The sequence below is a fragment of the Myotis nattereri genome (assembly GCF_964212035.1).
Source record: "Myotis nattereri genome assembly, chromosome: 4".
Classification (NCBI taxonomy): domain Eukaryota; kingdom Metazoa; phylum Chordata; class Mammalia; order Chiroptera; family Vespertilionidae; genus Myotis; species Myotis nattereri.
The window spans coordinates 77,905,498-77,920,607 of record NC_138079.1 but is presented as its reverse complement, the minus strand read 5'-3'; the positions used below and the strand labels follow the sequence as shown (position 1 = coordinate 77,920,607).

The 15,110-nt window shown below is 34.2% G+C and overlaps 1 protein-coding gene across 2 annotated transcripts in view; it reads right to left on the bottom strand.

Annotated features, from left to right (window-relative positions):
• Nucleotides 1-4,133: 4,133 nt before the first annotated feature.
• SLC12A2 (solute carrier family 12 member 2) overlaps nt 4,134-15,110 on the bottom strand; it is a 91,758-nt gene continuing 80,781 nt past the window's right edge. The window contains exons 21-27 of one of the 2 annotated variants that reach the window (XM_081088823.1): nt 14,462-14,509; nt 12,976-13,098; nt 11,470-11,581; nt 9,799-9,885; nt 7,445-7,580; nt 7,075-7,142; nt 4,134-5,270 (exon numbers count right to left, since the gene is read on the bottom strand). In XM_081088823.1, the coding sequence (XP_080944949.1) occupies nt 5,135-5,270; nt 7,075-7,142; nt 7,445-7,580; nt 9,799-9,885; nt 11,470-11,581; nt 12,976-13,098; nt 14,462-14,509 (710 nt within the window). In that variant the 3' untranslated portion in view covers nt 4,134-5,134. The remainder of the gene's footprint in view (nt 5,271-7,074; nt 7,143-7,444; nt 7,581-9,798; nt 9,886-11,469; nt 11,582-12,975; nt 13,099-14,461; nt 14,510-15,110) is intronic. The other variant, XM_081088824.1, reaches the window with a different exon arrangement.

Here is a 15,110-nt window from a genome sequence, read left to right as displayed (position 1 = left end):
TGACAAATTCAGAGGCCTTCACGTTTCCCCTAAAACAGTAGTTCTAACTCTTACCTGTGTAAAACAGAATTCAGTGGTAGATTCGAGGGGGAAAATGGATTGAAGTTCTTAATGCTTGCATGTAATAGCCTATCTGAAATGCATATCACACATGTAACACAGAGCTATGACCATTGCCTTCGAATTATATTAAGAGCATTGAGACTTAGATCTTTAGGTATTTTAGTAGTCATATATATATCAAATTGATTAAGCCACTAAAACATTTTATGTATGTGAACTAGATAAACTAAACAGTACTTTCTGATAAGTATATCCTACGACTTGAGCCATATTCAAATAGTTAAACATTAAACTACCAACTATTTGCTCAAACCCTACAAACATCTTCTTACTAGATAAAGACAGAAGTGTATCAAATGCATTTATCTTTCTTCCTAATGAATGAACAAAAACCCTGCTAGATCAAGGATGAATTACATTCCTGTTTTAGGAATTACATTCCTGATATTAGGAAATGCTATATTCATAGTTGCCTTAGAAGTCTCTTAACATCCCAAAGCAGTGAATAAACTAGTCTGAATAGTAACTTATTGAGAATAAGCAAGAAGCAAAGATCATACAATGGACAATCTATATTTTCTTAACTGTATAAAAGTTTGGAAATTACCAATCTAGCAAATCTAGCACAACCCTCTTAAGTTATGGATTCATCAGCAGTACGTGCATAACAGAAATACTCCTGGAGATGAAAGACCTAGGCTCTAGGCAAACATCCTTTCTTGATTTACCACATGATCTGGGAAACTCCATACATTGCTCCAAACTGCTTTTTCAAGAGTAAAAAAGGGATTAATTGCTGACTTGTGTATATAGCACACCTACTGTAATGTTCAAATGAGAAAGTGAAAATGTTTTTAAAACTATAAAATCAGCTTAGCCAAACAAATATCTTAGGAAGGAAAGAACTAGATTATATTCAGGGAACTATGAGTCCATTTAATCTTCAGTTTCCTCATTTATATAGGGTGTCCCAAAATTCACGCAAGATTTGAATTTTGCGCGAGCATTAACAACAACAACAAAAATAAATAAAAGCCTAATTTTACTTGATTTATTGAATCAGATTCTAATATCTGTTGCCCTTTGATTTCAATCCCTTCAATTTGATAAGCATTACCAAGTACCAATTACAGCCCAGGAGCAGGGACAGTGAAGACCAATGAAGACCACGGCTTTGTGTATGTGCCAGCAAAGCCATGGAGGCCATTTACCTGATGTGCTATTCCTACATAACCCTATACCGTATACTTTATGAATCAATAAAAAATTTACAATTTTTAATTATAAACCTGTGTTTTCTATCAAAATTACTTCTTGCGTGAATTTTGGGACACCCTATAAATGCCTGATTTGGCCCAAAGATAAAGTAGAATTAAAAGAACTAAATCATTTTTTTAAAAAGCAAAATGAGCTGCATCTTATATGCCTCAATCACACTATCAGTATCAATACTGATTATTCCAAAGGCTTAGGAATAGTGAAGAATTTCAAACAACTTTCTCAAGGCATGAATATTAAGATAAAAGCCATTTTAAAAACTCAGGCATCAATAATCTATATCTAATCTAATAATAGACAAGCATGGTAATTGACCGTACCTTCGCTACACCTCCCATTGGCTAATCAGCGAGATATGCAAATTAACCAACAAAGATGGCGGTTAATTTGCATACATAGGCACGAAGCAGCGGAGCGAAGACTGAAGGCGGCTCTGGCCGGAGCAGCGAAGACTGAAGGCGGCTCCGGCCGGAGCGAAGGCCTGGGTCCCGGGTGCCGGAGGAAAACCGGTGCCAGCAGCCAGGGGAAGGGAAGGCCTATTGCACGAATCTCTTCGTGCAACAGGCCTCTAGTAAAGATATAAAAGTCTAAGCGACTGGTCGGTAACTATGATATGCAATGACCACCAGGGGGCAAATGCTCAATGCCAGAGCTGCCAAGCAACAGCAACCTTGCATTGTGCCCTCTTGCACTCCGGGACCCCTCGAGGGATATCGGACTGCCAGATTCAGCCTGATCCCCGCAGGCCAGGCTGAGGGACCCCACCTGCCAGAGGGGCCCCGCTTATTCTGCAGACACCCTTCGAGCCCCTGCGCTGCCCCAGGTGCGGTCTGCTGGGGAGAAACCGTGGGAGGTTGGCTCCAGGGCATGTCCTGCCGTCTTGCCTAGTCCTGACTGCTAGCCACCTTCTAATTACTAATTAATTTACTTTCAATGTGCACAGGGCCTCTAATAGTTATATAAATGAGGTTAAGTTAAAGTTGACATAGACTTACAAAACAGATAAAATATGAGTAGACATTATATAGTTTTAATGAATCCACTTCCTTTATTGCAGTAACCTCTGTACAAAGCAGCAACTGCAATACTCAATGTTAAAACATTAGAAAAGCATGTGTGACAGTTATCATACAATATTATCAAAATATTACATTTTCAAACTTAGTAAACATTCACCAGAGCGCAAATCTTTAAATTATTTCCATAGTCTTTAAAAATATCTAATATCAGAAAGTATATAAAAAGAATGTAAAAGAAAACCTAAAATACAAATGAAGTAATGTAACAAATAAATATCTGATTTAATTAACCATTAATAATCAGCGTAACACCACCATTCTCTCTAAACCCATTGAATTTTTACCTCTAGGAATAATGAATGCTCAAATGCCATTGCATAATTACTTATTTCCAAGTTACCACGAATGATTAGAACTAAAAAAAAAAAAAAAAAAAAAAAATGGCATTAAAATAATCAAATTCAGTATAAATAAAAGACTAGAATAGCTTTGACACTAGCTAGCATCTCTAAGAATTAATTATTGAATTTTATTAGAGCACTATATTAACCTTAAAAATTTTGACCTGGTGTCTAGTGTTAAGTAAAAGTAATGCACATTTTTAAAAAGTGAAAAGCTTCTTACATTATTTCACAGACAATATTACCCTCCCCCCATTATGCATATTTAGATATATTTTATGTACTTTATACACAATGTATGATGCATGACGTTTGGTTCCTGCAGTACAGATCACAATGATGTTTTCCTGAATGGGAAAAACTTGGGAAAAAAAAAAAAAAAAAAAGGTAAGTGTACCTGTGCACATTTCAAGATAGCAGCACTTAGTTCATGCCCTATTATCCATTTTAAAAATTCAAACATAAATAGTTTATTGACTAATCAGACATTTCTACGATCCTTACCCCCAAACACTATAAAACCTGCCATAAAAGCAACAATGTTGTGCGTTATAACAGAGGAAAAAATATTTTGGAAAAAAACAATTATTTCATTTTCTTAACATTCTGAATTCAAAATTATTATCAGATCTTCATTTTTATGTTAACTTAGTTCATACTTATGCAGCAAAAATACTGCACTGTTGACAACAATAATTTTATAATTTCTATCAAGATTTATTAAAACCTGCATAAATTCTTCACCACTGAAACTTATACCAATGAACCCACAAACAGTACTTTAGATGAAGTGTTCCCCATTTTCTATCTGAATGATAACTGTGTGAATTACATGCCCTTCAAATAACCACCTTTGTTCTCCAGGAAACCTGTCTCTTTCAATCTAATTTTGAACTTACGTTTACTAAAACAAAAACCATTTTAATCTAATGATTCTTGATCATTTAAAATGCAAAAAAAAAAAAGCAACGTAAATGTCATTATATATACATATGCATCTGTGTATGTATATACATACACACACACATACATATATGTAGATATAGATCCCTTGAAATGTTTTTAGGAAATCCTTCCTTGAATAAAAACTGAAAAACTTTACATTAATAATTGTATATAAAGCTTTTAATAACAGTACATACGCACTGTCATATTTGTACTAGTAGACTATGTCAAAACAGACATTTCAAAAGCACAATCTGGCAGTTTTTCTTAACACAAAAGTTTTAAAGTATTAAGAATGGATTAAATTTAAATGTTCAGAATAATCTGTTCAAACCTGAGTATATTAATTAAGACTAAGTGTACTTGACATTTGAATGAATTAAGCCTAAAAACATTTCACTAAGAAACCAGTGGTCCATTTAACCATTTGATGAAACATTATTTTAATGACTTGTAAAGGATGGTATAGTGAAATTCCATGTAGTGTTTGAAATATTCTATGAAATGGCAATGATTTTCCTCCAGAAAAATTATTTAGCATTTCTTAAAAGTCCCTCAGATTTAAAGAAAACTCTAAATTAGGACAAATCTCTTTTAATAAATACAATTGATTTTGAGAATTTCTGTCAAAAGAATAACTATATAATTTGTCTAAAGAATGACTATGTAATTTTTCAGCGGTATATAGAAGTACTAGATAAATCTCCAACCTTCCCTAACGTTTTAGTAATATTGAATGAAGATACAAATAAGAACCACTTAGAAGTTAAAAAAAAAAAGAAAAGATTTATTGGGCCTTTTCCCCCTAGGTCTACATTTATACATACTCATACAATCTAAACTTGGGGTCACTTTTTGGTTCCCATTTTTCCCCCCCATTAACTTGCCCTAACTCTCACCTTTAATGTCTAACATAAACCTTTACAAAAATAATAGACAACATACAGTACTCAACACTAACTGGTCAATGGAAGAGAAGCAGTGTCCATTTTAAGGTAGAAGAGACTAGAAATAAAACTAATAGTTGAAGGCAAAGTTTGACATTCTATAAATTTATAAAAGAGGCTATATGGATGAAATTTGGTTATTTTCAGAAGGCACCTCAAGGCTAAAGGCTTTTTGTATTTCTTTCATCAGTCAGAAAATAACATACTTTTATTGCTATTCAAGTAGCAAAGGAAAACTTTACTTCATGAGCTTTAGTCCAACAACAAGGAATCATCATTAAAATTGAGATACATTAATGACTAAAACTGAAGTCTCCATATACATGTCAATGGATCAACTTCCCTGTGTGCTTTCAAATTAATGAAATAGTGAAAGAAAAGTTACAGTTCGCCATTGTGATGTTAACGTGTCATTGAAGATTTCAGTTACTTCACTAGGCAATGCAGTACTGTCTGAAGGGCTGTCCACTGTGTAGAAAGTTTAAGAATAGAATGTAAGGACACTCTGATGATTCCCACGAACTAGGAGAATTGGTGGCAGGTCCTCAGACAAAGCTTCTAACCACGCCATGTAGAGAGCACTGGATACAGCACCTTTTCGTGCAACTGGGAGACTCCTGGTATCAAAAGGAGAAAGGAAATTCAGCAGTGCATTTAAGTTGAGAAGAATCAAATGTAATAAAAATTAGATTATGTCAAAATATAGTAATTAAAAGTTACTATAGTTACAGCAGATAATATTAAGTGTGGGGAAATTCTGCATATAGTATAGCAACTGCTATACTACCATAACACTCCTATTTTTTTCAAGTTCTAACAAAATATGTTTAAAAATTTCTTCCCACAAATAGCATAACCCATTTGGTATCTAACATTAAGCCCTAAATTTCCCTTTCTTCAGTAAGTATAGAATTCTTTTAAGAGAAGATGATGTTTCCATCTGATGGTAAAAGTGGAAACTAAAATAGATAAATAAAATTCAAACATAATTATTTCTAGATACTCATTTTTACCTTCTTGTCTCTCTGTGCTTTCACTTCTATTTGTCCATAGTAGTAGTAGCGGCCAATTGCTCTATAGGGTTTCTAGATTCTATGTTTTACCATCTTCCATTACAGATATATGATTACTGGCGAAACTTAATTTCTGATGTAATAATAAATGTTTATTGTTAATCAGAAGCACAATCCTTTGGTGTTAACTTTATTCAGTCATTTGCCATGTTTTTGAAGGCCTGAGCTTTTCTCACCCATTTAAGAACCCAGGTTACAGGACTGAGGGAATTTGGGTTCAAGTTAATATCTAGCTAACCTGGTTCAGTGGAAGGAAAGCCAGAGTTAGCTATATTCACTGCCAGGACAATGTGTCTATATGTAAAGTCTTGTGTGTGGGAACTTGGGGCAGGATTCAGACAGGAAAGCATTTTAAAAATTTAATCCACCAAGCAACTTTATTACAGTTAAACCTCATTTTTCAAAGTCTCCCATCTCAAAGAATTTGGTTCTCGACCAAGTTGTTCACAGAAAAAATGTCTCAGTGGTAGAACCAAACTTCAGTTTTTGACCTGACAACCCTTTCTGCTGATACCTCAGCAAGACAAAAAGCGTCTCAAGGTAACAAAGGCGAGGATGCTTCCGTTGCTGGTGAAATCAACATTAGCACAATTTTAAAACATAAAGAAGCCATCAAGAGTTGCTAATGTTGCTAAGGTTGTGAAAGAAGCAATGATCACAGGTAATTGAAGAGGCAGAAAAACTGTTGTTGATTTGGATAAAGGAAAAGCAGTGAGCTAGTGACTGCATTTTGGAGGCAGTGATATATGAACAAGCAAAGATACAGCGTTTTGACCTGAAAGACACCTCTGTAACAAGTGCTGAAGGTGTTTGATTCCTTTAAGGCTGGTAGGGGGCTTGTTCGATAAATTTAAGGAAATAAGTTTATAGACTAAACAGTACAATAGACATGCATTGTATTTGGGGGTCTGGAATGGATTAATTTAATTTACATTATTTCTAATGGGGAAAAATGATTCTGTTTGCGAACAAATTGCTTCTGGCACTGCCTTCTGTAATGAATTAAGTTTGAGAACCAAGGTGCTGGGGTCCAAATTTGAATTTCAGGCCATCAGACCCCATATGGTTGATGGCAAAGTTAAACACAGTTAAAAGGTGGGAAAATTGCAAAATATACAATAATAAAAAATTACTTAGATTCATATAAGCTTAAGATTTTTCTTTCCTCCTACTTAATTTCTTCCCATATGCTTAGAGCAAAGTGTATTTTAAAAAGTTTGTTTTTCCTTCTTACAACTACTAGGTCATTATGAATGTTAAATAGATATGTACTTGTATAGAAATTAACCCTAATTGCATTATCATAAAAATTAATACCTAAGAAAATCTTAGTGCAGGTATTACTTACATGACAATGATACTAGCTGTGCTTGAATGTTCCTTTAATAATTCATTTAACCTAATCTGCCGGTATGTCTGAAATGAAACAAGACAAAGTCATGCCTAGACCATTTGAAAATTGGAATCTATCATGGTTCATAAAACTATAAGTAGACAAAAAGAAACCAAAATAAATTTTGGTAAATAAAAATCAGTTCCATAATTTTAAATAATCATTCTTTACAAAGACCACATATAAATCCAACTTAAAGTAGATTTAATTTACACAACTGGGTCCTTCTGTAACAAACTGCAGTTCTTGATACTTCTATGTCTTAGTATTTTTTAAAAATCACATGGAAGGTTAATGAAAAGTAAGCAGAAATAAAAAAGAATACCTTGGTCTTATAAAGTTCAAGTTCATTATCTGTTATTCGCCATGGTTCATCTTCTTTCATTTTATCTGCAATATCTTGTTCTTTATCATCTTCATGAAGTCTGTATGGCTCAATCATTTCATCAAAAGCTATAATACTTAAAAACAATAGAAAGAATACTGATAACCTTATTTTGAATTACTTAACAGTATGATCTTGAAACACAAAATTATAACTTAAGCAGTTATTGTTTTCCATCTATTGTGCTCCCCTCTATACCCTTAACTACTCTGATCTTTCTCATCTATCCCTGCTCTTACGTCTAACTCCCCACCCCAATCGAAGTAAATTTTCACCACAATGCCAGAATGATCCCTTTGAGCAGTAAGTCAAATCGTGTTATTCCTTTACTCAAAACACTCAAAGGCTTTCCCTTTCCCAGTTCAAATACCACTAAAGAAAAGTAGTATAAGAAAAGGTACTAGAACATTTTGAAGGGAGGGAAAGGCAGATACTAAACATTTAAGTAGATGGAGAATTAACCTCTAGATCCAAAAATACTTAATAGGACAAAAGATAATTAAAAGAACATGAACAGCATTCTAATCCTCTATGAATGTGAAAAACATTTTTCAGTATTGCAATATTGTGATTTATATAAGATATTTGGTCTTCATTTACAGTTCCTGGCTCACAGCTCCCCCAAACCCTTGGAATTTCCCAAGTGTTGAGAGTTATAAAGGTTGTTTTTTTTTTAATTAATGAGATGACGTTTGGACCCAACCCAAGGGTGGGGCTGGTTGCCAGTTGAACCCACCTTGTGACTAGAGGTTTGGATCTTTCAGTCATCTCCCCCTACAAACCTCCAGTGTCCCACAAAAAGGAAAGGGCTGGAGATGGAGTATAACTGCCAGTGACCAATGACTTAGTCAGTCATGACTAATTTGTAACTAATTATGGAACTGATTTTTATTATCCCAAAAGCCCAATCATGACTAAGGAACGAAGCTTCAGGAAAACTGCGAGGACAGCTCCTTGGTCCTTTTCCCTCTTTGGTGGAGACCAGAATGCTTCCAGGTGCCACCTTGCTGAGCCCCAAGCGCCACAAGGCCAGAAGCTCCTTTGTTGGGGACCTCACCCAATATATCCCTTCATCTGATTGTTAATTTGTATCCTTTGTAATAAATTAGTAATCTAATGAGTAAATGGGTTTTCTTGAGTTCTGTGAGCCATTCTAGCAAACTGAAATTGGAGAGGGAAGTCATGTGAACCTCTGATTTATAGCTAGTCTGTCAGAAGTATAGGTAACAACCTGTGCTTGTGGCTGGAATCTAAAGTGGAGGGCAGCCTAGCTGGTGTGGTTCACTGGTTGAATTTTGACCTATGAACCAAAAATCGTGGTTCAATTCCTGGTCAGGGCATATGCCCCGAGGTTACGGGCTCAATCCCCAGTGTGGGGAGTGCAGGAGGTAGCTGATCAATGATTCTCTCTCATCATTGATGTTTCTCTCTCCCTTCTTTTCTGAAATTAATAAAAACATTTTAAAAATAAAAAAAATTAAGTGGAGGGCAGTTCTTGTGAGGCTGAGCCCTTTACCTGTGTAATTTGATTCTATCTTTGGGTAGATGGTGTCTTATTCGAGTTGAATTCTCGATACTCTGCTTCTGTCTGAGAATTGGTTGGTGTGGGAAGCCTCCACACATACATTGGAATTGAGTCCTTGAACACCCTTTTCAAGTATGTCTCATACAAAGCTCCTGGTTTTTATTGTTTTATAACAGGAAACAAATCTCTCCCTGATTACAATCTTACACAGTATAATCTTACTATTTTTTTTTAATTTAAAGTGGATTCTTTACACCAACTTCATCATTTATTCAACATTTATCTGGGAATTAAAATTCTGTCCAGTAATATACATATGATAACAACCATAATATTACCATCTTCAGATACACTATTCCACAAATCTTTTCATTCTTGAGAATTGTAAATGCACTTAGACTTTTCTATTTTAGTAATAAAAGAGTGTGAATAATTTCTATGTGGAGTAGGGACTGAGTGGTCATAATGAATGTGGGCATAAACAATGGAAATTTAAAGAACCATGTGGAATTTCTGTGGTATTAATGATTTTCAGAAATTTCTTATAAAGCGGTAATTGAATTCTCTGAAAATGGAAGGCCTTTAGACTTACTTTGAAATCTGCTATAAGCATGCCAATTCTCAGTGCTAAATTTAAAAAGTTATGTAACTAACAGCAGGCCAAAAGGCCATATATTAGTTTAAGTTGAATGATCTGTTACTGGAGTGTCTGAGTAGGTTATCCAATAGTATCAGAAATTTGTACAAAGTAATTTATTCAATAACTTACTTTTCTTTCTTTGGTTTAGTATTAATATCTCCTAGGACCATTATATCAGAGAAGTCTATCCGAAACTTGCTAAGCAAAGTAGCCATCCTAAAACAAAAATAAATAGCACTTAGACACATTTCTATTCTATTTAGAGCTGAATCTATGTATCTGAAAAGCATGATTTATAGGAAAAATATCTATCACATACAAAACAAACCCATCTGAATTAATTTCCATTGTACATTAACAAAGTGGATCTAAAAAATTCCTTGAGAAGAGACTTCTGTTATTTTACATTTTCTGAATCTCACCCAGTAATGGACAATGAAAGACATTAATAATGAAGTTTGAATACAACTAGTATTTTTAAATTTAATTTTAGTGGAATTATATTAAGTATAAGGATTTCAATAAAAACTAGTTATTTGTTTAATTATTTTTGGATTATTCTTCCATCCATGTTGAATGCATATCTCAAAAGGTCCAAATATGACCTTTTGGACCAAACTGAAGTTATAACTGAGAGTAGGTTAAGTTCACAGTATTTGGGAGGGGTGGGGGATTGAACTTGGACAGGCATGGGATAGGAGCTCCAACAGCCTCTGGCTTTTCAGTAAATATCTTTTTGGAGGCAGAGTTGGCAATGAAGCCTTGGTTGCAACAATAGAAAAGTTGAAACATACAAACATACAAACAGTAAAAGCAATGAACAAAACAGGATTTTATTCTTAATGAGTTTTACCCAGATGAGAAACAGGTTTAACTTTTTTAGTTATTTCTAATACTGCTTGCATAATTCACTATTTGAAATGAATAAACTTAATTGAATTCTGGCATAAAATAAATGTAACAGAAGCCCAGAATGTGATGAGTGGTATCAAGTATATTGTGATTCAGGAAGGAAACGTAACAACTAGTGGGGGACAAGGGAGAAAATTAGGGGAGGTGTAATGAAGAAGGTGGCAACTGTCCTGACCTTTAAAGGATGGAGTATTTTAACTGAGAAGTACAAAGCTATTAATAGTAGAGATGAGAGTAAGCAAAGGAGTGAAAGTCTGAAACCATCTGCATTTTTAAAGCAGGTACAGAAATGGAAACTGAAGTATAAGGCAACTGGGGGACTAAGAGATAACAATAGGGAATAGGAGGGTAGATTGTAAGGGCTTTGATTGCTACATTTAGCATAGAATTTCTCTGTTATGTTACAGAGGAAAAGTTATGAAGTATTTTGGGCAGAGAAATCATGAGATCAAGCTCTGCTTTCCAAACCTGAAATTGGGAGCAATGTGCAAAATATATGCAAACAGGTCAGAGACACCACAGGCACTTAGAAAAGCACTGAACCCAGAACCAGAACTGTGACAACACAGACAGGGAATAGATGACAATGGCTGCACACTCTCCCCCGATTTAAAAAAATAGCTGCTTAACACTTTAATGCCATAAATATTAATACTTTCTAAAATGTCAATATATTAAAAAATATTACATATCAGTAAAACAATCTACAACTTAAACGTAAAGACTAACTTAAAATTAAAGATGGTTTATTTGAGAAATTTCAGCTTCAGCATAGAATAGAGCAACATAACTGACATCTTATGGATTGCCTATGGATTATTCTATCAAATCTATATAGTAATAATAAAATATTACAGATAAATGTCCTTCAATTTAAAGTAGACTTACGCTCTCCGGTCATGGTCTATTCTGTTTATTTTTCCACCAATGAATACTCTGATCTTACAATCTTTCCACTTTTTCTTGGTAGTCAGAAGGTAAGGTATCAATAAGGTCAAACCTGAATCATAAAAATAAATCATATACTAAGTGCTAATTTCTTAAATAAAAACTTTTAATTCAATTTAGTCTCTAAAAACATGTTTACAACAACTCTGTAAAACTAAATTTTTCTTTCTATCCTTCCTTGATTCAGTCATAAAGCCAGAAGGCAGGACTGAACTAGAAGGGAGACCCAGTGGAGTCAGGGCCCATGTGAGGAAGTCAGTGAAATGGGATTGTGGCCTGGCAGAGTTGGGAGATTAGTCCCCGACAGGAAGAGGGAGGAAGGAGAATATTTGCTGAAGCTAATGGGAGCAACATTTCTCCCTAAAATGAGAAACACAGAGGGAGAAGCTGGACTGAACCCTGCAGTGTTGGGCTGGAATTAGTTTTCAGCCTGTAAGCATACACACAGACACTTCCATGTGTATTTCATAGATCTGTCCACTGAGAGGGCCTGGGAGCAATGACACCTTAATACCAACGAGCACATCTAATGCCCCGTTTTTGGTTCCTCAATACCACTCTCCACTAAAAGTAATCAGGGCTTCTTAGATAAAGGGTGGTTCAACGGATGCTGTAGGAAAGTACAAAACTGAGCCTGGAACTTCTTAGTGTATTAGAAAACAAAGAGTGGTTGGGACATGCCACATGGACATAGCAGTCAGACTGAACAGGAAATCTGGGGCAATTTGAATATCAAAACAAATAATGAGAATGACAAATCATATCCCAGTGAATAAAATAGGAATCCATGGGAAGAAATAATAGGACTGGAAAATTATCATCTGGCAACCACAAACAAACCATAACAACAATAAATTCAGGCAGAAATATCAATGGATACTAAAGATGGTGGTAACAGTTGCAGTAACAATAGTATATTTACATAGTCTCAAAGTAACTCCTCATCCCCCAAATGCCTGCAATTATAAAAGGGGAAAACAGTAACTCTTCAGTGTATAACCCTGGTGAAAACCACCTTACTCCATAGTCAAAGCTAATTTCACCAGTGATGTTACAAAGCAACATCATGTGCCACCTGATGAGATATAGACAGAAGAGCACAGCATCACTTGTGATATTAATGCTAAAAATACATAACTTGAAAATCATTATGGTGAAACATCAAATAGCACTCCAAATTAAGTGACATTCTATAAAATATTTGGTCTATAATATTTTTTTAAATATTAAGGTCATGAAGCTCAAAGAAAGACCTAGCAACTCCCAAATTAAAGGACAATGAAGAGAGATGACAACACCTTATTCCGAAATTAATCCTGTTGCTTTTGGGAATGTTGGCTAAACTGGAATGTGGTCTATGAGTAAGGGATACATGCCAATTTTTAGTACTATTCCCACAACTTCAGTAAATTTAAAACTGTTAAAAAAATGTATTAACAACCTTACCTCCATCATCAAAAAGCCACCAGACATCAATAGTATTCTTTCCTTGTTTTTTCTGAAACTGTGTACTAGCTTCAAGAAGCTTTTGGTCAGCTACATTTAAAGGCACAGCAGGGCCTTTGGATTCTAAAGGATTAAGCAGAAAAAGATGTAAGGAAGCTAAATATTAAAGTCCCTTTTGCTGCATTCCTATAGTTTCCTAACTTTTACATATTTCGCAGATAGTAGTATATGGTATCAATCATAAGCTTTCAATTGTTTATAATTTAAACATACAATTAAGATGGCTAGAGATAAACACATCTTCACAACAGTTAAACTCATTTAGACCATCTTGCCTAATTTCAATATTTTGAAGCATTCTGAATGAGAGAATCATAAATATCAATCAAGAATATTATAACTGCTGGATTTTGATTTTTGAAAAGATGTTTAGGCTAACTGGACAAATTAAGTTTATGCCTTTTCTTTTGTAGTCTAGTTTTTAAACCATTTAAAGCTCAAAAAATGTTTTTAAATAAAATGTTATATGAAAGACAGAAATGGAAGACATACCAATACAATCTTACAATTATCACAGCGAAACCTTAGTCTAAGGAAAAAAAACACTCATTTTTATCTAGCATTTGTCCCATTAATATGTGATACCCAGTTATAAAGCCACATAACCATCACATCTTTCTTTAAACCACAGAAAGATGGTGGGAACTCCCTGGAAGGGCACCCATATGCTGCAAGTTGAAAGAGCAATATACCAAGGGAGTTCCCATTTATATTCCCAGTAAATTAAAAAAAAGAAATCAACACTGGCTCTGTGAGTAAGCAAATGACTATTGTGAAACTCCTAGACCAAATTTTTAAAGCAAAAATCCATAGGAGGAAATCTGATCACGTTTGCAGAATGCCTATCATTCACTTTTCATGCTGCCACGATGTATGCAAACATGACGAATGATTTGCATGATGAAGTAATATGGCTACCAAACCACACTGCTCCATAACTCTCACCTCTATCTCCTTCTCATAAAATTCATGTACGTTGACATGACTGTGTATCTCCCAAACGCAGCAGGACTGTGAGAAATATTATAATTTTTGAAATGAAAAATATATTAGTATCAAAATTAAGGACTTGGCTGGTACCACTGATGGTAAAGAATGCAGTGACACTGTGAATAAACCTATTTCAGTGTCTCTACTTATCATCTAAACCATGCAGTTAAAATTAAAAAATTAATACTGACTTTCAGGGCTTGAATATTTCAGAAATGCTATGATGACTTAGAAGAATTTATATTTGATATATCACCTTTTCCTGGGATGATTTAACGCTTTAATTAGACTAATGATAATTTTTCTAATCTGCATTTAATAAATAACTGTAACATCACCTCACCATGAAAATAAAAACTAAGATAAAAAAGAAAATAATAAATAAGAGTTAATAGTATGAAAAAGGGGTTAAAATAAAATGATGAAAAATGCCTGCCTTTTTTCAACAGTGGTTGAGTTGGAGTCTTGCCATCCTCTTCCTCATCTAGATTATGTTTAAAAAACACAAAATATAAGTTAATTGCCTTTATATTAATAAAATAATGAAAATGTAAATAGAGCACATTTATAAACAAAACATAGTACGAAGAAACAGTCTGAAAAATAATCAAGACTGAAGATCAATATTTTCTGCACTAAGTGTTCAGGATTTAAAAAAGCAAACATTTTAGACCTCTCCAATGGGGCTACTGATTAACACCCCTAAAATTTTATTCCTCTACAACTGACCAAAACTTTAGCAGAATTTTTAAACTTTTATGCTTGAAATCAGTTGACAAGATGTTGAACTATGGCTAATAGAGTAGGAATACGGCATTAAAAAATTGATGTTCCAGATAATACATAAACTTTAATCATTATGCAAATGACTCAAAAGTAATTTTGGAAACACTTAAGGGATATTTGGTATTTGTTCAAATCATTTGCCACTTGAAATATTAAGGAATTTGATCAGCCAGAGTCTCTTGGTTTATATAAAATGCCAGGTTATATAGGAGAGCGATTTTTTTTTTCAAATACATAAAGTTGTATATATGCATATGCAAGTATGTCTGCATATACTTGTCCGTTGACATTTAAATACC